We start from the raw sequence: 22,982 nt of genomic DNA on the forward strand, positions 1-22,982 counted from the left end.
AAAACATCCTCCCAGCATCTACCCTGTCAAGTCCATTAAAAATGTTTATACGTTTCAATGGGATCACCTCTCATTCTTCTAAACTCTAGGGAATATAGGGCTAGTCTACTCAATCTCTCCTAATAGGATAATCCCACACCCCAGGAATCAGTCTAGTGAGCCTTTGTTGCACTCCCTCTATGGCAAGTATATCTTTCCTTGGGTTAGGCGACAAAAACTGTACGCTGTACTCCAGGTATGGTCTCACCATGACTCTATATAATTGCAGTAAACGCTAACATACCATTTACTTTCCTAATTACTTACTCTACCTGCATGTTAACTTTCTGTGATTGATGTAAAAGGACACCCAGGTCCCTCTGAATACCAACACTTCCAAACCTCTCACTATTTAAAAAATATTCTGCTTTTCTATTTTTCCTACCATAATGGATAACTTAGCATTTCTCCACATTATATTCCATCTGTCAATGTTCTTGGTCACCCACTTAGCCTGTCTGTATCCCTTTGCAGTCTCTTTGTATCCGCCTCACAACTTACTTTCCCACCTAGCTTTGTATCATCAGCAAACGTGAATATATTACACGGTGCCCTCATCTATGTCATTGATATAGATTGTAAATAGCTGAGGCCCAAGCACTGATCCTTGCGGTAGTCCACGGGTTACAGCCTGCCAACCCGAAAATGATCCCGAATACCTGTCTGACTTGCAGTCAGAACCCCCTGTCCTTGATCATTAACCAGACATGTACTGAAACTTAACCTAAGGGTGTGACTGCCTCCTGCATCCAAGTGTCCGGTAACGCTCCCCCCTCCCCCGATGCCCCCAAATTTCTGCACCTCAGAATCCACCTCAACAACTCTGAGCTGAAGTTCCTCGAGATGCAGACACTAATTGCAGATATGATTAGGTCACTTAACTGCAGGTGCCTCTGGGATTGTGATGCTCTCCACAAACATCCCACATGCTGCAGTTGCAGCACACCTCCTGCACTGTCATCACCATCTTTCCTTAATTAATTAAAGTTTGCATATTTAATCAACTTCGCTTATAGTTTTTTAAACTAATTACTTGATCTCGTTTAAGTTTATAGGTAGATTAAATTAAATAGTTACCTGTAATACAACACTACAAGTATTGGAGGCAAAAAGCAGAACCTACTGCCCCCTCTGCACCAAATTCCCAACTTTTACATTCTGTTTATGCTGCACTCCATTTCTGACCACTCTGCATCAGCAAATATTGTTTATTTTTATACAACTTTGAGCCACACCCAAGTTACAAGTGCTCACTCAGCTCACAGTAATTAGCTCCTTACAGCTGATTGACTGTTAACTGCCACTGACTTTTCTGTTGACTCCAATACAAAAGCCAAATACTGCAGATGCTGGAAATTTGAAATAAAAAGATAAAATGCTGGAAATATTCAGCAGGTCAGGTAGCATCTGTGGAGAGAGAAACAGAGTAAACATTTCAGAACTGGAAAAAGTTAGAGATTTAGCAGGTTTTAAACAAGTGTGGGCTGAGAAGGGCAGGAGAGAACAAAAGGGAAGGTCTGTGATAGGGTGTCACAGACCTTCCCTTTTGTTATAAAAACAGAAAATGCTGGAAATCTCAGCAGGCCAGGCAGCATCTGTGGAGATGAAGCAGAGTTAACTTCCCTTTTGTTCTCTCCTCCCCTCCCCCCTTTCCCTGCCCCTGCACTTGATTAAAATCTGCTATATCTCTTAACTATTCCAGTTCTGACACATGGTCATCAAACTGAAACATTAACTCTGTTTCTCTCTCCACAGATGCTGCCTGACCTGAGTATTTCCAGCACTTTCTGTTTTTATTTTGGTTTCTGTTAACTGTTGACTAACTTGCAGTTTCTTTTAGAGTTTTTAAAGTTCTAAGTTAAAGTCAATTTCAAAATGTTAACATAGAAAATAGGTGCAGGAGTAGACCATTCGGCCCTTCGAGCCTGCACCACCATTCAATATGATCATGGCTGATTTAAGTTAGAACCCTACTCACCCACTACTTACCAGAGAGTTTTACTCTCAAAAAATGCAACAGTTATGGGGAAAGGGACAAGAGGCCAGGACTAAGTAAGTGGCTGGCTCTTTCAGAAAGTCAACACAGGCACAGTGGGTTAAATGGTCTGTTTCTGTGCCTTGAAATTCAATGATACTAGTCACTGGGAGCTGCAAGCACAGGACAAAACTGCCTCATGAGACTCATCACACTATCTCCTACTTTATTTTTTCCCAGGTCCTCAAAACTAAGTTTCCCCATCCTCCCACAACCTACAGATTTTTAAAACATGGTGTCAATTCATGTTAGTGTCAAAATCACCGTTTTCCTGATTTACCGTCTACTATCTCGAGCTCTTTCCAATCTTGGAAGTATCTGGGCATTGCCTTTCATCAGAGTTTCTCACTAATAATTGCCCTGTTTATTTAACAAATGATTTTATACCTAAACATATTCGAAACATTAAATCATACAAACAATCCTGCAGTGACAGCCTGTTGCAGAGTTTAGCAGTAAATCAAACTCCTGACACCGGCTGAGTGAACAGTGTAGTAATCTTAACTGCAATACGGTGGTATTTAACATGCTCAGAAATCAACCATGTTTAATGCTGTTAATTCCTATAATGCTGTTTATTCCACATATAAATCACATTATTTAAAATCTCAACTAATGTTGAAGGCATTACATTCTAACATTAATTAATGATGAAGCTGCACTAAAGTATATATCCTAGAGTGACAAAACCTTATGTTACCCAGTACACAAGGACACAGTCTATATTACATGAACTTTAGTTCAACTGCTGCTAGTGAGTCAATTTTTACTAGCTTTGGAACCTGCAGTATTTTGATGTCCGAAAGAATGAAACTATCCAAACAGACTATGGTCCATCGCAGTAATGTGCATGGTGCATAATTTATCTCATTTGTTTTTAATATTAAGTACATTGATTCCGTGTGATCAGACATGCAAGAAATTCACATTAAAAATTGTCCAACCCTCCAAAAATAAAGATTGTAAATAAAAACAGTAACACTATAGTTGACCAGCAATGGCATACGAAACTGCAGGTGGCAGGATTCTGACTAATAGGTGGGTTTCATATAATCCATGGGTTTCATATTTCACTAGTCTTGCTGGATCTTCAAAAGAAAATGTGTTTCCTTTAATATATGCAGCATGGATGAAGCTGTTCGGCATTGTTGTCTTTCCAATATTTCTAATACTTCTTCCCCCCACTCCCCTTTTTAAATGCCATATGGCACCATTGCAGCTATAAACAAGTTGAATGATTTGAAAGTTGTACTGCCTTCATTTAAAGTCTGAGGATATCTGGCTTCTTGCTATGGATGTGTCATGTGATCAGACTTCCCGTTGTTTCCTTGTAGGAGGTCGCAGGTTATTGAACAGTTTGAGGCACTGGAGATTGAGAGAGCCCAGCAGATAGAGTCCAGTTCCTTTTTTGAGTCTAACATTTACAACGAAACGCGTCGAGGTCGAAGTGAAAAGAGGTCCTATCCAAGGAAAAGAGTAAGCTTATCTAGTGCTAGTCGCTAGTCTGTGCCCCCTTACTACCTATTTGCCAACTAGGGGAAACAATCTTTCATGAGTTACCATCTCAAACCTTTCATAATTTTAAAAACCTCTACTCGATCCTCCTTAATCATCGGCACAGTGGGAAACGCTCATTTTTCTTTATGGCTATAACCTCACGTTCCTGGTACAGGTTGAACCTCTCTTATCTGGCACCCTTGTGACCTGGCCTGTGCCGGATAAAGGGATTTTGCCGGACGAGGGGAGGTCATGTTAAATTGGATGGTACAGGTTATCGGGGCTGGCTGGCTTGGGGCTGGGAGTGCAGCAGAGAGATCATGGGGTGGGGTGGGGCGGTGGATCGCGGGGTCAGGCCAGCAATTGCGGGAATCGGCAGCGAGGAAGGACTTCAATTTGTTCATGTCGGAGTGGCCAGGAATGGTGCAGGACGAGGGGTGGTGCTGGATAAGGGAGTCCCAGAAAAGGGAGGTTCAACTTGTATTGTCCTAGTGAATCTTCACTATCCCATCCATTTCTCATAATATCCTTTCTATATTGGGGTACCAGAACTACATGCAATACTCCAACTGTGGCAAAAATAATTTTGTTCAAATTCAGTATCACTTCCTTACTTTTCTATTCAATGTGTAAAATCCCTCGATCCATACAGCTACATTGCTTTAATGCCATGTGTCCCAAATGTGGCACCTCATCACATGCCTTCTGAAATCCGTTCATGCAACATCTACTGCATTCCCTTTATCAGTCCACTCTGTGATTTCTTCAAAATTCAGCCAAATTAATTTAGAATTGCAACATTTCATCGCACAGAAGGAGGTAATCCACCCTATTGTACCCATGCTGGCTTTCTGAAAGTTATGCATTTAGTCCTATTCTCCTGCCTTTTCCCCAAGGTTTAGCACAACTTGTTCTGTGCAAATCTATGAGGACTATCCAATCCTTTCACCTCTAACTGGCCTATGAACTGGTTTCACCATTGGTCTGTACAGTATCAATATAACTTAATAGGATTTGTAGGCCAATGTCCTATATGTGCACCCAGTAACTGATTTTGTCTTGACTCCTGCCACACACTGATCAGATATTTTCAGGATATGATCATTCCCAAGTCTATTTCCTTTTCAACCTCTGTGGAGCTAGAAAAGTACCCTTTCTGAAATTCTCTCTCTTTTCTACCCGCCCCCCTCCCCCCCCAGCAATGTGCAAAATGTTTGGCTCAAAGTCCACATCTGAAATGTACTTTTTAGATTAGTCTGGTGTTGATTTCAGTATTGGAATGGCTGTGTTTTAAACAGATAGCACTAATAAATTACCATTGTTTATCTGCTGATTACTACCATAGGATTTTATGTCTGAGTCGGATCAGATCAGCTCTGCTCCAGACGTTTCTGCAGTGTCCCTTCCACAGTATCGCAGGGCGAAGTCATTGGACAGGAGAGCAACTGAATCAGCAGTAACAGTAAGGAGACCTACAAACTCAGGATTGGGAGGATAGGGAAATGGGAGAAATGGACAGAACTACAGGTCATGGGGGAGGGAAGCCAGCAAGTACAGAAGAAAGGGAGGAGGGAGAGCACGACTGTGGGGGTGGATGTGAAAGGATCAGTAGTAATGGCAACTTACAGCAAAGGATTGAAGGTAGTCTTGCCATTCTATTGCTGTCCATGGGTGCATGACTCTGTGTCCTCCTGCTCAGTGTATGGTTCTCAGTGCAGGCCTCCACCTGTTCTCGCTCCGAGGACGTGGCAGAGTTTCCTCTGGCTCGCAGTTTTAAGATGCACTTTTATTAGTTATGCTCCGGTCTCTCATCTCTTTATTTTTGCCTTTTAGCCGGACCTGTTGAATTTTAAGAAAGGCTGGATGACAAAACTCTCTGCAGATGGTCAGGTAAGAAACTGGCACTGAAAGTGTGGTAATAGTTTCCTTGTCTCTATTTGAAAGATCATGCCAGAAGCACCCATTGGCACATGTCAATTGCAGCTCCGTCTGCACCAAATCTGTTTTCAATTACATGTAATGAACCTTCAAAAATGCTGCTTTATGATTTTAATGCACCATCCGAGTCATCCTGTGCCTGATATTTTATTCTCATATTAACAAAGAATTTTAGAAATACTTTGTGCGATACACCTTTCAAGAAACTCAAACAGCCAGCATTGGTCAAATTCAAAAACACTCAGCTAGGTGACAAAGAAATTGCAGAGGAGCAGGTCCCAGACCACCTGATATAAATGCAAGTTGTTGTTGATCTTCCAGCTGTGCATCCTCCAGATTTATGTAGCTGATAGTGAACTGTTTGAAGACTAAAGGGATAGTGGCAAAATATTTCAAAATTAAATTGTCCTTTTCCTTATCATGTACACCCTGTTCCACACTACCTTCTCTCTTCCTATATAGTTTATGTTAAAAGTTTGGCACTCATTGGTGTCAGATTTGGGCACCAATCACTCATGAAGCACTCCCAGGTCAGCTACAGCATGGGTTCAACGTTGAGTAAAGCGCCCTCTGTTACAGTCATCCATGCCTTAATCCTAAAGTAGATTTTTGCAGGTAGGGTTTGGAATCCAGTCCTGGATGCCATATTCTATAGATTTTGTAGGAAATCCAGTTTGAAAGACTTGTATTTATACACTTTATCATCTCTCACAGAAACATCTTAAAATACTTCAGTTACAATGAATTACTTAGAAGTGTGCTGACTGTTATTAACTCTTTGAGAGCTGGTGCTATTGTATTTTTCAAACCTGTGCATGCTCCTGTTCCCTTCTGTCCACTGTGTCTCTGATTCTCTAACTATTTCTAACATTGGTATAAAATCATACGGTAAAACTGAGAGCTGTCCAGCTTCAGCAGTGAGGAAGACAGACAGTTGTACAGGGCTCCACTCAGACACCCCTAGTACTGTATGACACAGAACAGTTTCCTGCACAGGACATATCCTGAAAGAAGGGAAGGGCAGTGTGTCAGTGAGGCCTTCTAGGAAATGCATGCCAATGAGAGAGTATCAATGACATGTTCTCTTTTCTTTCAGTGGAAAAAGCATTGGTTTGTTCTGATTGACCAGGTTCTAAAGTATTACCGAGATTCTGTAGCAGAGGAGGTGAGTGTCACAGCATAGCCTTGTAGACTGGGCAGGTTGGTGGGAAGCCACTGATGCTTTATGGCTGTATTGGGCTTATTTCAGCTCCAGCCCTAAATTTCTCCCTTTACTCTTCCTTTCTTGAAGAAACTGACTTTCTTGAAGGCACTGATTCATGTCAAAGCCCAACACTACTACCCTAAGTCGCATTCTGAATGTGTGATGCCAAATAGTGACTGATAGCATTTCCTGCTCCAGCATGTGCTGCTCGCTGGAGTAGTATGCAGCCACGCGGCTCCTTCCGCTCCCCGGCCTGCTCCGATGGTGCTCGCAGGCTGGGGACCGCTCAGCCTGCTGGGCTAGCCAACGGCAGTGAAGAGGGACGTCACCAAGATCCAGGTCGCTGATTGGAGTGTGGGCAGATACAGCAGAAGCGGCGAGGTCAGGGCGAAGAAGCGGCGAGAGATTGTAGAGGGATGTGATCGGGGCCCAGGAGAGGCGTGAGTTTGGGGCCCAGAAGAGGCGCGGGCCCAGGGGCAGCACGGGCCAGCCCACACTGCGATATTGTGCGCACTAGATCCGAGCAGCAGAGCTGGTCTTCAGTCGTCTTGGTTAATCCTTGCTACTGGAACAAGACCTAGCTCTGTCAAGCTCGTGTGGTGGCTGATGTGCCAACGGTCACCACACGTTAACAAAATCCATGCACAGGCATCTTCCACCCTTCAAGATGTAGTTCGGGACCTGGAATTTTAGGTCCTTCATTGAAACGCCTGTGAACTTTTTGATGTGGAAGCAAGTCATCCTCGATTCGAGGGACTGCCTATGATGATGATGATGCTAGCATAGTATTCAACCAAAGGGGGGGCATGGCACTTCGGCCCAATCTATTTACTCCTTTTGTTGACACACATTCACATTACAGCAGGATGTCAAGAGTGGGAACCTTGGCTAAATTGCTCCTCTTTAACCAATTGAAGCATTTATTTCACCACAACAGCTGAGATCCACTAACTTAACACAGCCTGTGGACCAAATTAGGGACTTCTGGTATGCACAGCTCCATAACACAGGGGTGATGCATAGTGGCAATTGGTAGGCAAGGCTGTGCTTAACACCAGTGAGGGTAGATCGATTCTTAAATGTAGCTTTGTTGTTTTTTAGTGACAGTGTTTCTGTTACAGTGGAAGTACAGTTACTTGGATCTGTTAAGCAGGCAGCAGTCAGTCTTATGCAGTTACAGCACTGGTTGCAGTGTGAGTCACACAGGAAAATGCTGACGAGCAAGTGTGTCTGCACAGCACAACCAACAGAATCCAGTGTTCAGCAGAATATACACTGCAGCTGGGTATTAATTGGATATTGTCCTAGCAACATCTAAGAACCACCATTCATGAGTTTGCAAGACAAAGTCGTACGCTCCAGGTTTGAATTTTGAGGAGGTAACCAAGAGGGTTGATGAGGGTAGTGCATATGATATAGTGTATATGGACTTTAGCAAAGCTTTTGATAAAGTCCCACATGGTAGACTGGTCACGAAGGTTAAACGCTCCAGGTTTGATTTGGGTTTTCAAGATCCAGCTGTACTGAATTGTCTTATTTAATTGAATCTGGCTGCCACAGAACTCTGTTCATATCTTGCATGAGCTTCTCTATCTTTGTCTCTACAGGCAGTGGATTTGGATGGGGAGATTGATTTAAGTAGCTGCTACGATGTGACTGAATATGAAGTGCAGAGGAACTATGGATTTCAGATCCATGTAAGTATAGATTTCACCTGAAATAATTATATTCTAGAATAAATCCAGGAAAGGGAGCAATGCTGCTACATTGCAGGCTCGAAGGGCCTATTTCTTATGTTCTTATACTAAAGATAATTCAGGATTTTAGTGGATTGAGCCAGGAGCTTTTATTACCCAGGAGGCAGACTGCGGTTTTTGTGCGTGTTGCCACAGTAATTTGGGGACTCTCAATGGCTCTTGGATCCTTTCAATATGGCTGTATTTGAACAACTTGCCCCTCCCTAACATTGAGCTCAATGATTTAAATATCCTTAATTGAATTTTCACTGACTTCCTCCTCTGTCCCTGACTTCCTCCTCTGTCCCTGGATAAATAGTTGTTAGATTTATCAGATTGAGAATTACTTCCTAAAGTGGCTATAAAATAGTTGCATGAAATAAGTTTGGGATGATTCTCTACAGTTTCTAGTGGATGTGAGCAACACCACAAAACTACTTAACTTGACAGTCAAGAGGCAGTCTTCATAAAGAGGAATAATTTCAGATATCAAAGATGCCACAATGGGCAAGCATTATTCCAAGTTTGGGATAGAATAAGAGCTTTACTTTGCATTTGGTCTGTGCTGTACCTCACTTGGGCATGCCTAGTGGATCACTATAGAGGGAGTCTTACTCTGCATCCGATTGATGCTGTGCCTGACCTGGGAGTGTTTGATGTTAACTCTGGGTGCAAAATTGGGAAGTATACTGTTGTCCATTCTTTACCTTAAATATCTCAAATGTTCACTGAAAAAGTTTTTTTTTTAAAACTCCGATCTGCCAAACTGTCAGGTCAGTGGGTGAACATGAACTGATTCACTCTGTAGCCCAGCATAGTACATTTTGAGCTCCTGCTACCAGTTAATCTGATGCTTGTTGCATTTATGATAGACATCTTGCATTGATAGGTGGCAACATCCCTTATCTTTGAGTGCAAAATTTTAATCATGACTAAATTGGCAACAGATGACCAGGAATAATTGAGGAATTCAAAAGATGGTTTGAAATAGTCCAGCTTTGTTCTTGATGTTCAAGATCATCCAAATCCTTCAATTAGATTCCAATCTCTAATTTTCTCTCAGGTAACTGTCAATTTACGTATAAACATCTGAGCCCCGAACTGAAATTCCAGCCTATAACTCACTGTGTTATTCTATATAAAACCATGATTTGATTCCAGTCTGTAACTCACTCAGTTTCAGTTATTCTCTGTTATGTATCCTTTCTAATGCTGTTTGCTGTACAGTTTCTATCCTGTGTTTGTATTTTATGTTGGACTGCATTTAGTTTATCTGCTTTCTTATGACCTGTGACCTAGACGAAAGCGAAGGTGTACATATTGTCTGCCATGACATCAGGGATTCGCAGGAACTGGATCCAGGCGATAATGAAAAATGTGCATCCTGCCACTGCACCAGATGTGACCAGGTAGGTACTTGGGTAATGGGGGGATGTGAGTGGCCTTGATGACTCTTAAATTAAACCAAAGGAAAGAAACGGATTCTTACCATCTAAACTAACTCTTGCACTCTGCCACGTACCATGCCCTAACCACAAAATGAGCTGCTTGCAGGCTGGGCCACTTCATCATCAGTGGAAGTATCTAACGGGGACTCCTGCTCCCCCCACCCTTTCCCATGTCACTGTGAAAAAACTTCTCATTGTCTTTAATTGAGAAATATTGATGGAGACCCAAGTCCACAGTACAGGACACAGGAAATGTTAAAAAAGAGAAGACAAGCTAAATCAAGAAATATGTTGCATGGACAACATGGAACGATGCAGTGCTTGATTTGCTTCTTTGTTAAGAAGCAGGACAAGCAAGTGTCCTGAGGAAGACCATTTGGTAAAAGATTGACATGGAGGAGATCTAAATGTTATACAGCAGATGGCAAGTGCTCTGAAGGAAGTTGATAAGTGTAGAAGAGAACAATCAGAAAAATAATGGATATGTTGCATGATAAGAAAATGAGGTTATTGATATGAAGGAGGGGGAAAAGAGAGGCACAGAGTTCTGAAAAACCTCCTGAGCTAAAGGAAAAAAGAGTCAGGATGACCCATTAACAACAGTGATTTGAGAGGAAGCTAGACGGCCATGAATAACATATCTTTGGTGGGAGCTTGTTCAGAAGTTATGGTGCCAATCTTTGAAAGGCTTTGTCGATGTTCACAGCAATAGCAAATGGTTCACCAAAATGTTCGAGCGGAGTTCCTGAGGCCATAAGATAGGCAACAAGATCACTAGTGGAATAGTCATAGCAGAAACTACACTACCAATCATGGGTTAGACCAGAACTTTCAAGGTGATGAGTAATCTGGGAAGTTGACAGCAACTTCTATAACTTTATGAATACTTGTCACCCTTCCCAAATCACATGGGAAATTTGGAACTCATTGTTCAAGGAATGTGCTGACATGTGGCACAGAACCTTTATACATATTAAAATGGGTTTGACAAACACAACTGGCCCTTTTCTCATTTGTACTGCCCTTCTGTATTTCAGTATCTAACATTACTGCTTCTGGTTTGCAGCTGTTTATGAATCTCTGATTTTCTTTTAATGCAACACAGGAAGAGCTTTCCTCTGAAAATGTCTGTGCTGAAGCTAAGGTTGGAGCCACAGTCTATCTCTGTCTATTGTGTTTCATTTGCTGTTCGTGATTAGCAGCATGTGTCATGCACTTTTCATGTTCATTGCAAACCATTCTCCCATCTCCAACTTCCTTTCCTCTTTCAAAGTCCTTCAGTGTGTTGTTGCCTCCAAGATCCATGCCCATCTCTCCTGCAGCTCCCTGTCTGAATATCGCTAATCAGGTTTCCCCCCCGCCCCACCCCACAGCACCAAAATAGCCCAAACCAAAATCACGATGGACATTCTCTGTAACTGCAATCGTGGTGCATTATCCTTCCTCAGCCTTTGACAGTCAAGCACTTCATCCTCCTCCAATGCCTCTCCTCCATTGTCCAACTACAACCTCCTCTCTCCCCTCCCTCCTCACATCCCCAAGCTCTCCATTCTTCTAACTCCTGCCTCTTGTGCATCCCCTTTCCTTCATAGAAACATAGAAAATAGGTGCAGGAGTAGGCCATTCGGCCCTTCGAGCCTTCACCGCCATTCAATGAGTTCATGGCTGAACATGCAACTTCAGTACTCCATTCCTGCTTTCTAGCCATACCCCTTGATCCCCCTAGTAGTAAGGACGACATCTAACTCCTTTTTGAATATATTTAGTGAATTGGCCTCAACAACTTTCTGTGGTAGAGAATTCCACAGGTTCATCACTCTCTGGGTGAAGAAGTTTCTCCTCATCTCGGTCCTAAATGGCTTACCCCTTATCCTTAGACTGTGACCCCTGGTTCTGGACTTCCCCAACATTGGGAACATTCTTCCTGCATCTAACCTGTCTAAACCCATCAGAATTTTTAAAGTTTCTATGAGATCCCCTCTCATTCTTCTGAACTCCAGTGAATACAAGCCCAGTTGATCCAGTCTTTCTTGATATGTCAGTCCCGCCATCCCGGGAATCAGTCTGGTGAACCTTCGCTGCACTCCCTCAATAGCAAGAATGTCCTTCCTCAAGTTAGGAGACCAAAACTGTACACAATACTCCAGGTGTGGCCTCACCAAGGCCCTGTACAACTGTAGTAACACCTCCCTGCCCCTGTTCTCAAATCCCCTTGCTATGAAGGCCAACATGCCATTTGCTTTCTTAACCGCCTGCTGTACCTGCATGCCAACCTTTAATGACTGATGTACCATGACACCCAGGTCTCGTTGCACCTCCCCATTTCCTAATCTGTCACCATTCAGATAATAGTCTGTCTCTCTGTTTTTACCACCAAAGTGGATAACCTCACATTTATCCACATTATACTTCATCTGCCATGCATTTGCCCACTCACCTAACCTATCCAAGTCACTCTGCAGCCTCATAGCATCCTCCTCGTAGCTCACACTGCCACCCAACTTAGTGTCATCCGCAAATGTGGAGATACTACATTTAATCCCCTCGTCTAAATCATTAATGTACAATGTAAACAGCTGGGGCCCCAGCACAGAACCTTGCGGCACCCCACTAGTCACTGCCTGCCATTCTGAAAAATATCCATTTACTCCTACTCTTTGCTTCCTGTCTGCCAACCAGTTCTCAATCCACGTCAGCACACTAGCCCCAATCCCATGTGCTTTAACTTTGCACATTAATCTCTTGTGTGGGACCTTGTCGAAAGCCTTCTGAAAGTCCAAATACACCACATCAACTGGTTCTCCCTTGTCCACTCTACTGGAAACATCCTCAAAAAATTCCAGAAGATTTGTCAAGCATGATTTCCCTTTCACAAATCCATGCTGACTTGGACCTATCATGTCACCTCTTTCCAAATGCGCTGCTATGACATCCTTAATAATTGATTCCATCATTTTACCTACTAACGATGTCAGGCTGACCGGTCTATAATTCCCTGTTTTCTCTCTCCCTCCTTTTTTAAAAAGTGGGGTTACATTGGCTACCCTCCACTCTATAGGAACTGATCCAGAGTCTATGGAATGTTGGAAAATGACTGTCGATGCATCCACTATTTCCAAGGCCAGCTCCTTAAGTACTCTGGGATACAGACTATCAGGCCCTGGGGATTTATCGGCCTTCAATCCCATCAATTTCCCAGCACAATTTCCCGACTAATAAGGATTTCCCTCAGTTCCTCCTTCTTACTAGACCCTCTGACCCCTTTTATATCCGGAAGATTGTTTGTGTCCTCCTTAGTGAATACCGAACCAAAGTACTTGTTCAATTGGTCCGCCATTTCTTTGTTCCCCGTTATGACTTCCCCGATTCTGACTGCAGGGGACCTACATTTGTCTTCACTAACCATTTTCTCTTTACATATCTACAGAAACTTTTGCAGCCTGTCTTAATGTTCCCTGCAAGCTTCCTCTCATACTCTATTTTCCCTGCCCTAATCAAACCCTTTGTCCTCCTCTGCTGTGTTCTAAATGTCTCCCAGTCCCCTGGTTCACTGCTATTTCTGGCCAATTTGTATGCCACGTCCTTGGCTTTAATACTATCCCTGATTTCCCTTGATAGCCACGGGTGAGCCACCTTCCCTTTTTTTATTTTTATGCCAGACAGGGATGTACAATTGTTGTAGTTCATCCATGCGGTCTCTAAATGTCTGCCATTGCCCATCCACAGTCAACCCCTTAAGTATCATTCGCCAATCTATCCTAGCCAATTCACACCTCATACCTTCAAAGTTACCCTCCTTTAAGTTCACCTCATGCTCTGCAATTCCCTCCCTAAACTCCTCTGTCTCTCGAGCCCCCTCTCCTCCTTAAAGACCCTCCTTAAAATCCACCTTTTAACTATGCTTTTGGTGGCCTCTCTTAATGGGCTTAATTTTTGCCAGTGATCTGTGTCGTTTTTGGCTATTTTTGGCATAAGTTTAAAAAAATAAAGTTTCCCCAAGGAATGTGCGCCAGTTCCGATTTTTTTTTTTTAGGTTCGTTTTTTTTGTGTCATGGGGGCGTAGCCTGCTGTCTGCACAGTTTTTGTCAATTATGTAAGTTTGCCCCCCAAAAATTTCTCCTCGGTCAGCTTTTGTGACCACTCCCAAAAAACCTTCTGGTGAGTTAAGAAAAACCAGCACGCTTGAAAAATCGGTGCAGAAAGACGCCATTGTTTTTCAGCGAAGTTTTGGAAGGAGTCAAGAGCACTCAAATATGCATAATAAAGATTACATTTTTTTTTTACCTTAAAAGCAGTAAAAGGAAGTTTGATAGAATTCTGTAAGTTTTCATTTTTTTTCCAACTGACACGCTGCCACTGAACGTTTGTAAACAGGGCTCGAGGGTCGGCTGGCAGAATCAGTCACGAGCTCGGCTGCAAAAGAAGCCCGGGTGGGGGGGGCTGTGGAACACATATGGAAGGCATCAAAAGCCTGCACTACCTATCAAATGTAGCCCGGGGGTGTTGGGGAGTTTCCTGATCACTGCGCCTGCTGAGACCTACGTGTGGTCCATACAACCCTTGTGGGGAGAGAGAATAAAGAACCTTGCCCTGGCTGCCTGCCGTTTTGAGCTTCTTGCAAAGGTAAAATTTTAAGCATGGGAGCAATACTGAAAATGCCATACCTTGTGCAAGCCTTTTACATGATAGTGCTGCGGAGGAGACAATTGATTCAACGTCATCACATGAGGAATCTCCGAGCCCGTAGGATGATAAGCAGGAGGCCTTACCCATGTCTGCTAAATCGAGACAGGCGTTCGTACCTGCACCTGAGTGATGCGTTTCCACAAAGAAGTTGTAACTCAGATCTGTGAGTTAGTAAAATCAGACCTGCAACCTAGAAGCATCAGAAGGACTGCTTTATCAGTTGAAGTGAAGGTTACAGCTGCACTTTCATTCTATGCATCTGGATCGTTCCAAGCTACAACTGGGGATGTGTGCGCCATTTCTCAACATGCAACACATGTCTGCATTCAGCAGGTGACTGCTGTACTATATGCCCGGAGGAATGACTACATAAAGTTCCCCTTAACCACCCAGCGTGACAGAGCTGTGGGCTTCTCCAGGATTGCTGGCTGCATTGATTGTACCCACATCGCCTTGCAAGCCACTTTGGAGGATTCTGAGGTACCTGTGCATGAAACACAAAAGGGTAGTATGCAGGTGCAGTAAGTAATCAGGAAGGCCAATGGTATCTTGGCCTTTATTGCAAAAGGGATGGAGTATAAAAGCAGGGAAGTCTTGCTACAGCTTTACAAGGTATTGGTGAGGCCACACCTGGAATACTGCGTGCAGTTTTGGTTTCCATATTTACAAAAGGATATACTTGCTTTGGAGGCAGTTCTAAGAAGGTTCACTAGGTTGATTCCGGGGATGAGGGGGTTGACTTGTTGATTTCTTAATTCTTTTACCTCAATCTGGTTCAGCAAAATTACTGAAACGAATATCGTTTGTGCTTTAAACAAAGCAAGCTTTTATTTAAAAAGCAAATCCCGATCGGGGACTTTATCAGACAGAAGGAATGCAAGTCTGTTCGAACGCACTCACTTCCTACGGACAAAGTGACGTTACATTGTAAAGGGACGATGGTTATACATTTTCGGCAAAAGATAACAAGATAGGGCTAGAGTGACATCCTAGTTCAGCCTATCCTCTTAGATCCCTCTTTCCCTTTGTCCACTCATAAGCCGACCTAAGTATGGTCTGATTTTAAACAAAGACCTTCTGTTAATGTTTCAGGTTAATAACATGATTTAATAAGACCTTGAGGTTTTTCTGCAAGCTGTGGGTTTTGTTTCCATACGTGTTAGTGTTGTAACATTTCGCAGTCTCGAGTCTGAGATGTCATGGCTATTCCTCCATGAATTCTTTGTTAGCTTATACTGTCCCTATACAATTCCCACGTTCTCAACTTCAATGTCTCTATACATTTTTAAACATTCACATTCCCCCCTTTTATCATTCCATGATAACACTTAGGATCATTCTAGGAGTATCGCATTCATCCGTTCACACTCTATTTCCTGAATCATATTGTTGTTAGTGTCGAGTAGTTCTTTAGTTCGTTGGATCATAACTCGGGAGCCCTTGACCACAAGAGGGTTTGCTAACCTTGCCATCATTACTTTACAACAAAGGTTAAGGCAACCAACAATCAAACCAGCTAGATCCTTCTGCTGGTGTGGATAACTTCTTCACCTTCCTTCTTATGTGATCAGCGAGATTGGTTATGTTTTCTGAACTATCAGGAATGTAAGTGCAACATTCAGATCCTATCAGGGCACACGTTCTCCCTTTCTCAGCTAACAGGTAATTGAGGGCCATTCGGTTTTGTAATGCTACGGTCCTTATTGCTACCATTTCAGCTGTGATGCCCTCCAGAGCTTCAGCAGTATTGTATTGGCCCCCCTCCTCTCGCGATAGTTTGGCTCTGAATCCATCTGACAGTCTCAGTTAGGGTTAGTGGAACTCCCCCTTTGGAATCTATAGGGAATGTATAGGGAATGTGAACACACCCAACATCTAGAAAAGTTCCCATTTTGCGCATAAACACAAGACATGTACAAAAAGGTGTTTACATGGAGCTCTCGTCTCTGTCTCCCCTCCCATGCGCCGAAACTGTCATATATCAACACTATTATACAGACTGTGGCATACAGACAGTTTCATCTTATGGCTCAGGATTCAGATAAATAGTCCAATTATTTTGCTGATTAAAAGAGTTCAGTTTTCCCGTCTCTCTTCTCAGGTCACCGTCGGTGTTGCTGGCTGTCTATCACTACGGGTAAAAGTTCAAACTGGTCCACGTTCCAATTAGGATGCCAACGGCCTTGTTCAGCTATGGAAAAGAGGAAGTCTGGAACAGAAACAGGAGTTAGAATAATCAGTAAAATAGGTTCGTTAGAGGGTGGTGAGCTTGCAGTGGTGCAGGTGAACCCAGGCACTTTTCCCCTCAACCTTGGCTGCAGTGCGGGTAGTGAGTAACACCTGAAAAGGCCCCTCCCATTGTGGCTCTAATCCCTTCCGAATCCATACTTCCCTGGTGCCATGAGGGACAATTCGGGTAAAACTGGGAGGTCGAGGTGAGCATCTTGAACCTGGTTGTGAGCTAGTTGCAGAGCCTGAGTCAGAGAAAGAACATAGGTGGTCATCAGTCAAGCTGAGATACCATATCTAGGAACAATTTCCCTCATTAACACCTTAAGAACAGTTTGAGCCTTATTGTCCAGGGTAGGGTAGGCTTCAATCCATCTGCTAAACACATCTACTATTACTAACACATATTTGTAACACTGAACTTTTTGCAACTCAATGTAGTCCAACTAAAATGTCTCAAAGGGACCTTCAGGTAGGGGCGTTTTACCCCAATCACAGGGGACTCCCTTCCCTGGATTATGTTGCTGGCAAACCAGGCAACGACTACTGATGTTCTGGGTGAGCGCCTGGAGTCTAGAGTGCCACCAAGTAGCCAAAAGTGTATCACTCGTGGTTCTTGCTCCACAATGAGTAGCAAAATGCATACAATCAATAACCCATAGAGCCAACTCGTCAGACATGCAAGTCTGTTCCGCGGGAGTGGTCCAGAGTTTAGAAACATTGTCATAAGTACATGCATAATATTTCCACAACAGTTTATCTTTTTCAGGAGCGTCCTCCTGTGCTTTTATAACATCTTGGATGGTTGGCATTGGTTTTTCCGAGGCTAACTTATCCTTTGCAGGATTTTTAGTCTGACTCATCATTTTGGGCACTACCATCTGTTGGTCACGAGAGGCCTGTTTAGCCTCTTTGTCAGCACAGTGGTTCCCTATATCAACCGGGGATTTTCCGGTGGTGTGGGCGGTACATTTAACAACGGCAATGTGCTTGGGGAGCATGAGGGCTTGCAACAAATCAGATACTAGTTGCTTATGGGATATCTCATTCTCCTGTGAGGTTAGGAATCCCCTATTTTTCCATAATTGTCCGAAATCATGGGCCACCCCAAAGGCATACCTAGAGTCGGTATAGATATTGACTTTGAGATCTTTGGCCAAGATACAGGCTCGGGTGAGGGCGAATAGTTCAGCTTGTTGGGCAGAATAGGCAGTTTCAAAAGCGGCAGATTCCAAGACCTGATTCTCCTGGTTTACTGTGGCGTATCCTGAGATTCGTGTACCTTTCTGGATTAATTCCGTCAACATACATAATACAGTCTGGATCTTCAATTGGTACATCAACAAAATCTTCCCTGACTGATGTGGCCTCTTAAATTAAAGATAAACAATCATGACTGGGTTCTTCCTCATCTTGGGGTGGCTCAGTAAGAAAACAGGCCGGATTAATTGCAGTACAGTGCCGAAAGGTCAGTTTAGGATTGCCTGTGATTTCAGTGGGTTCTGTCGGATAGAGGGCCAGTCCACATTGCCCTGCACTGGGATCTCAATCGGATCAATGGGAGTATAACCCACTTGGGAGTGGTCCTCTGCCCACACATGAGGATCCACATAGTCAGGTATTTGCACATCCCGGCTGGTAGGGTCAGCCTCGTCTATAGCCTGGCGCACCATAACTTCCAAACCTTTAGCGTGGTGGGGCTCTTTTTTCAACCACGCTGCCCCTCGCTGCAGCAGGAATGCCATCTTGCCTCTGTCCTCGAGGTCGACTGCCTTGATCCTTTGATCTTCTTCCCCAGGAGTCCTGCCACTGGAGCTGGGAAGGTATTTTTAGATCGTTCCAGTCGGATCATTGCCACGCAATCGTGATGGATGGTCTGTGCCTCAGGTGCTGCACTGGTCTGTTCTCTGGTGCCTGGCCCAAGCAAAGGTGAGGTTTTGCTCTGCCTCTGAGCATGGGGGACATCGATTGCTGGAGTGAAGAGGTCTTCCCATTTCCACTAGGATCGTATGCTAGGGTCACGTGATAGGGTGCCTGCGGCAGGTCCAGAGACCACCACTGAGGGGTTCTAGTGGTATACTGCCGCTTAAGGGTTCCCTGTTTTACAATAATCCCATCATCTCCACACTCCAAATGCAACTGGAATTTGCAGAGGAGGTCTCTAGCCATCAAGTTACAGTCCAGATTGGTTGTGATAACAAATCGATGTTCCACCGATTCTTCATGGTAACCCATTTTAACCGGTTCTGACACCGGGAATGTAGAGACTTGTCCCAGGAATCCTGACAGTCCCTGTGTTTCAGTGAAGGTGGGGAGTTTAAGCTTTGATTGTACAGAAGACATGAAGGCTCCCGTATCTATCAAGAAGGGTTGCCACTCATTCCGAATTTTTAACAATATCATTGGTTCGTCATCCGGGGAGGGTCCCTGCACAATCAAGCTGCGTAGTCAATACGAATCGGGGGACGGTAGGCCAAAGGGGTTGTTCTGGGAGAAGTTAGTGTAAGATCCACGTCCTCTCCCCCCTTGCCCCCTTCTCTTCCTTTTTCGTGCTGACGGGAGGGACAATTTCTATTCCAATGTCCTTCTTGCCCACAAATAAAGCATCCATCTCGTCTTTCCCAGCCCTGACCTCTTCCCATACCAGGCCGGGGACAGTAGGGTAGTCCGTAATTAGCAGGGCCCGGGCCATTTGGGTGTTTGATATAACCGTATCCCTGTTTATCCACCCAACCCTGCACGCAATACTGCGGTTCCATCTGGTATCCCCTTGGGTCGGGTTTTGGTCCTTCCACTCGAGGCGGCTCTTCCTTTCTAGTCACGTATTCAGTCTTGACCCGGGTTGGGGGCGCACCTCCCCCCTCTCCTTTCTTTTCCTGCCAATAATATTTAACCGCCCTTTCCATCTGGGCTTTACTATTATCTGCCCAATTATTTGTCCGGATAGCGTGAGCAACCGAATAGGGCAGGCACTGAAGTAGGATAGCGCAGAATTGAGGAAAATCCTCTCCTGCCCTGAAGGCATTATCTCCTGATTGACTCCCGTATATTTCAATCGGCAGTTTCTTCACGCTTGGGTTTAGTTTCTAATACTGTGGCCATACTGATGGGCTTCTGAAGGGTCGTGGTGAGAGAATTGAAGATAGCGTTTAGGCGATCCTGGATATCGTTAGGGTGAGCAACCAACAATGCATCATGAGTAAATCGGGTGTGTTCAGTTGGGCTCAAGGTTTGCTTTACCAAGGCCCACAGGTCCCTTGATTCTGCATTATAAACTGAAATCGAGATATAGTTCTGCCCTTTCGAGTGTGAGATCTGGTCCTTTCGGCTATATTGCTTGTGAACTGGGGATCCGAATCGCTATCAGAGGATGAGGAGTCAGTTTGGGTTTGTTGCTTTGGTGGTATGGGGTTATTTTTAACTCCTCTTGCCGGAGTGTAAGGTGGAGGGTGTTGGGAAGAGGACTGGAGCAAGGGGCCAGGGGGTGCGGGAGGCGCCGTTGGGCGCTGAGTCAGTGACCACTCATCAATTTCATCATCAGCCTCGGTTAACACAAAGCCAGCCATTTGACTACGTAGTCGATCAATACCTTTCTCAGAGGTCCCAGAGGATCTCTTAGTAAGTTTCTCATGCGCACATTCTTTTTTTTAAAGACGTCTACAGTTTTAACATGTGTTCCCTCTGGCAATGAGAGTCCCAATTTAATAGCATTTATTTGCCAACTTGACAGATGCATCTTTTAATTTTTGACAATCCCTGTGCTTTTTTTGCTACCTCTACGCTTCTAGTGCCACCTAGAGGCCACTCGTCATCTCCTAATAATTTGTTCAGGGCTCTTGATAATTTTCTAAAGTCTTCAGCTCTTTCAGGGAATTCCTCACATAACTTTTGTAGCGGACTATCCGCATCCGTTGTTTTATCCAACTGATTACCCATTTTCACGCTGCCCCTCGTATTTAAACTGACTCTAATTACCGTGTCGTTACGCGTTCGCGTCGTCGTGCGATTTGAACAAACTTAAAATAAACACAGACTTTACTGAAACTAACACTGACTTCTGCGTCGCCCCGCGGTTCGTGTCGCCGCGCGATTTGAACAAACTCAAAATAAACAGACTTTACTGAAACTAACACTGACTTCCGCGTCGCCCCGCGGTTTGAAACACTTAAAATAAACAGACTACTAAAGCTAACACTGATTTCCGTGTCACCCCGTGGTTCGCGTCGCCGCGCGATTTGAAACACATAAAATAAACACAGACTTACTGAAACCAGCACTGACTTTGGCATCACCCTGCGGTTCGCGTTGCTGCGCGTTCGCGTCGGCCCACGTTCACTCTGCCGCGCACTCGCGCCGCCGCACGTCCCACGTCACTACGCGTTTCAGCCTGCTGCGCGTCTGTGTTGGCCCACGTTCACTCGGCCGCGCGCTCGCGCCGCTGCACGTCCCACGCCGCTGCGCGTTCGCACCGCCGCGCGCTTATCTAGCCCTACCTTTCGAGTTGCTGCGTGATTCAAATTCAATCAGTGCCTAGACAGGCCAAGTGATATACGAGGTCGACGTCACACCTGACTTGAACACCTATCCTCTATTTAATTCCCCATAAGTCTTACTTAATTCCCTGTGAGCCTAATTTTCTAAATTTGATTTCTTATGAGCCTTATTTAATTTCTTTTAGTCTCCAAATTTCCCTATTCTTTCGCGTCACTGCGCAGTTTAAATCCAATCAGTCAATGAAAGCCCTAATTTAATGGAGTTTTTCTGCCAACTGGACAGGAGTGATTTTTTTTTTTAGACTGCAGTGGAATTTTTCTCATAATTTAAAATCTCAGAACATTTTTTTTCCAGCACCTATTTAGTACGTTACTTTTTTTTTTGTCTTTTCCATAACGAGAGAGAAGTCTGGCACGTAGGCTGTGGACTGCTTTTCGTTATCTCAATTGTTCCAGCCTCAAGGTCGTGTTATTTAATATAATATTTTTTTTTGAATCCTTTTGAATCCATCTCAGTTGTTTTGCTGTGCCTTCTCTGAATGTTTTCTTTCGACAAGTAAGTGAGCATGTTAAATCCTTTTTTTTAACCACCGGGACCATGTATTTTTTTCTTTTTTTTTACTCAACAAACCTATCCTTTGTGCATTTCCTGGCTCCGTAACTTATCATCCGAATATACATAATTCAATAAGGTTCACACTAAACTTCCCACATACAGGACAACACTACGAAGGGTTAAAAAAACTTTCATTCTGTTTGAAAAAGTAGGTGGAGCTAAAACAAACCACAACTCCCCGGCTTTTTTTTTTACAGTAAAAATCACAGAAGCATTTCTCATTTAAACAGACGTTCACAAGAGTCTCTTTTCTTTCCTATTAATTTTTGGATCCATGATTGATCATCTATCCCTATCTAGCTCTAACTATAACCTATCTTTCCAAGTCGCCGCTTGGTTTGCGTCACCGCGCAATTTCCCTATCTCTATCCCTATTCTAAGTTTGAAAGGTATTCACCAGATTGTCCTGGATCTCGTTCAGACAATACCTGAGAACCAGCGAGTGGCTAAACTTTCCTCAGACTTTTGAAACCGGGGGAAACTGGAGCAGTATTGAAATCATACTCACTCCAGTGGCCACTTTCCCCTCGTCTCGTCCAAGGCTAGTCTGGCTCTTAATTCGCAAGTTTTCGGCAGTCGTCCGTTGAGATCCCACTTCTGACACCAAATGTTGATTTCTTAATTCTTTTACCTCAATCTGGTTCATCAAAATTACTGAAACGAATACCGTTTGTGCTTTAAACAAAGCAAGCTTTTATTTAAAAAGCAAATCCCGATCGGGGACTTTATCAGACAGAAGGAATGCAAGTCTGTTCGAACGCACTCACTTCCTACGGACAAAGTGACGTTACATTGTAAAGGGACGATGGTTATACATTTTCGGCAAAAGGTAACAAGATAGGGCTAGAGTGACATCCTAGTTCAGCCTATCCTCTTAGATCCCTCTTTCCCTTTGTCCACTCATAAGCCGACCTAAGTATGGTCTGATTTTAAACAAAGACCTTCTGTTAATGTTTCAGGTTAATAACATGATTTAATAAGACCTTGAGGTTTTTCTGCAAGCTGTGGGTTTTGTTTCAATACGTGTTAGTGTTGTAACATTTCGCAGTCTCGAGTCTGAG

The 22,982-nt window shown here is 43.8% G+C and overlaps 1 protein-coding gene across 6 annotated transcripts in view; it reads left to right on the plus strand.

Annotated features, from left to right (window-relative positions):
• Nucleotides 1-22,982, plus strand: part of LOC139281279 (myosin phosphatase Rho-interacting protein-like) — a 226,944-nt gene that overhangs the window by 171,890 nt on the left and 32,072 nt on the right. For all 6 annotated transcript variants that reach the window (XM_070901379.1, XM_070901380.1, XM_070901381.1 and 3 more), the window contains 6 exons: nucleotides 3,409-3,550; nucleotides 4,917-5,033; nucleotides 5,405-5,461; nucleotides 6,606-6,674; nucleotides 8,321-8,410; nucleotides 9,749-9,858. In XM_070901379.1, coding sequence (XP_070757480.1) covers nucleotides 3,409-3,550; nucleotides 4,917-5,033; nucleotides 5,405-5,461; nucleotides 6,606-6,674; nucleotides 8,321-8,410; nucleotides 9,749-9,858 — 585 coding nt within the window. The remainder of the gene's footprint in view (nucleotides 1-3,408; nucleotides 3,551-4,916; nucleotides 5,034-5,404; nucleotides 5,462-6,605; nucleotides 6,675-8,320; nucleotides 8,411-9,748; nucleotides 9,859-22,982) is intronic.

The sequence above is a fragment of the Pristiophorus japonicus genome, chromosome 15 (genome assembly GCF_044704955.1).
Source record: "Pristiophorus japonicus isolate sPriJap1 chromosome 15, sPriJap1.hap1, whole genome shotgun sequence".
Lineage (NCBI taxonomy): Eukaryota > Metazoa > Chordata > Chondrichthyes > Pristiophoridae > Pristiophorus > Pristiophorus japonicus.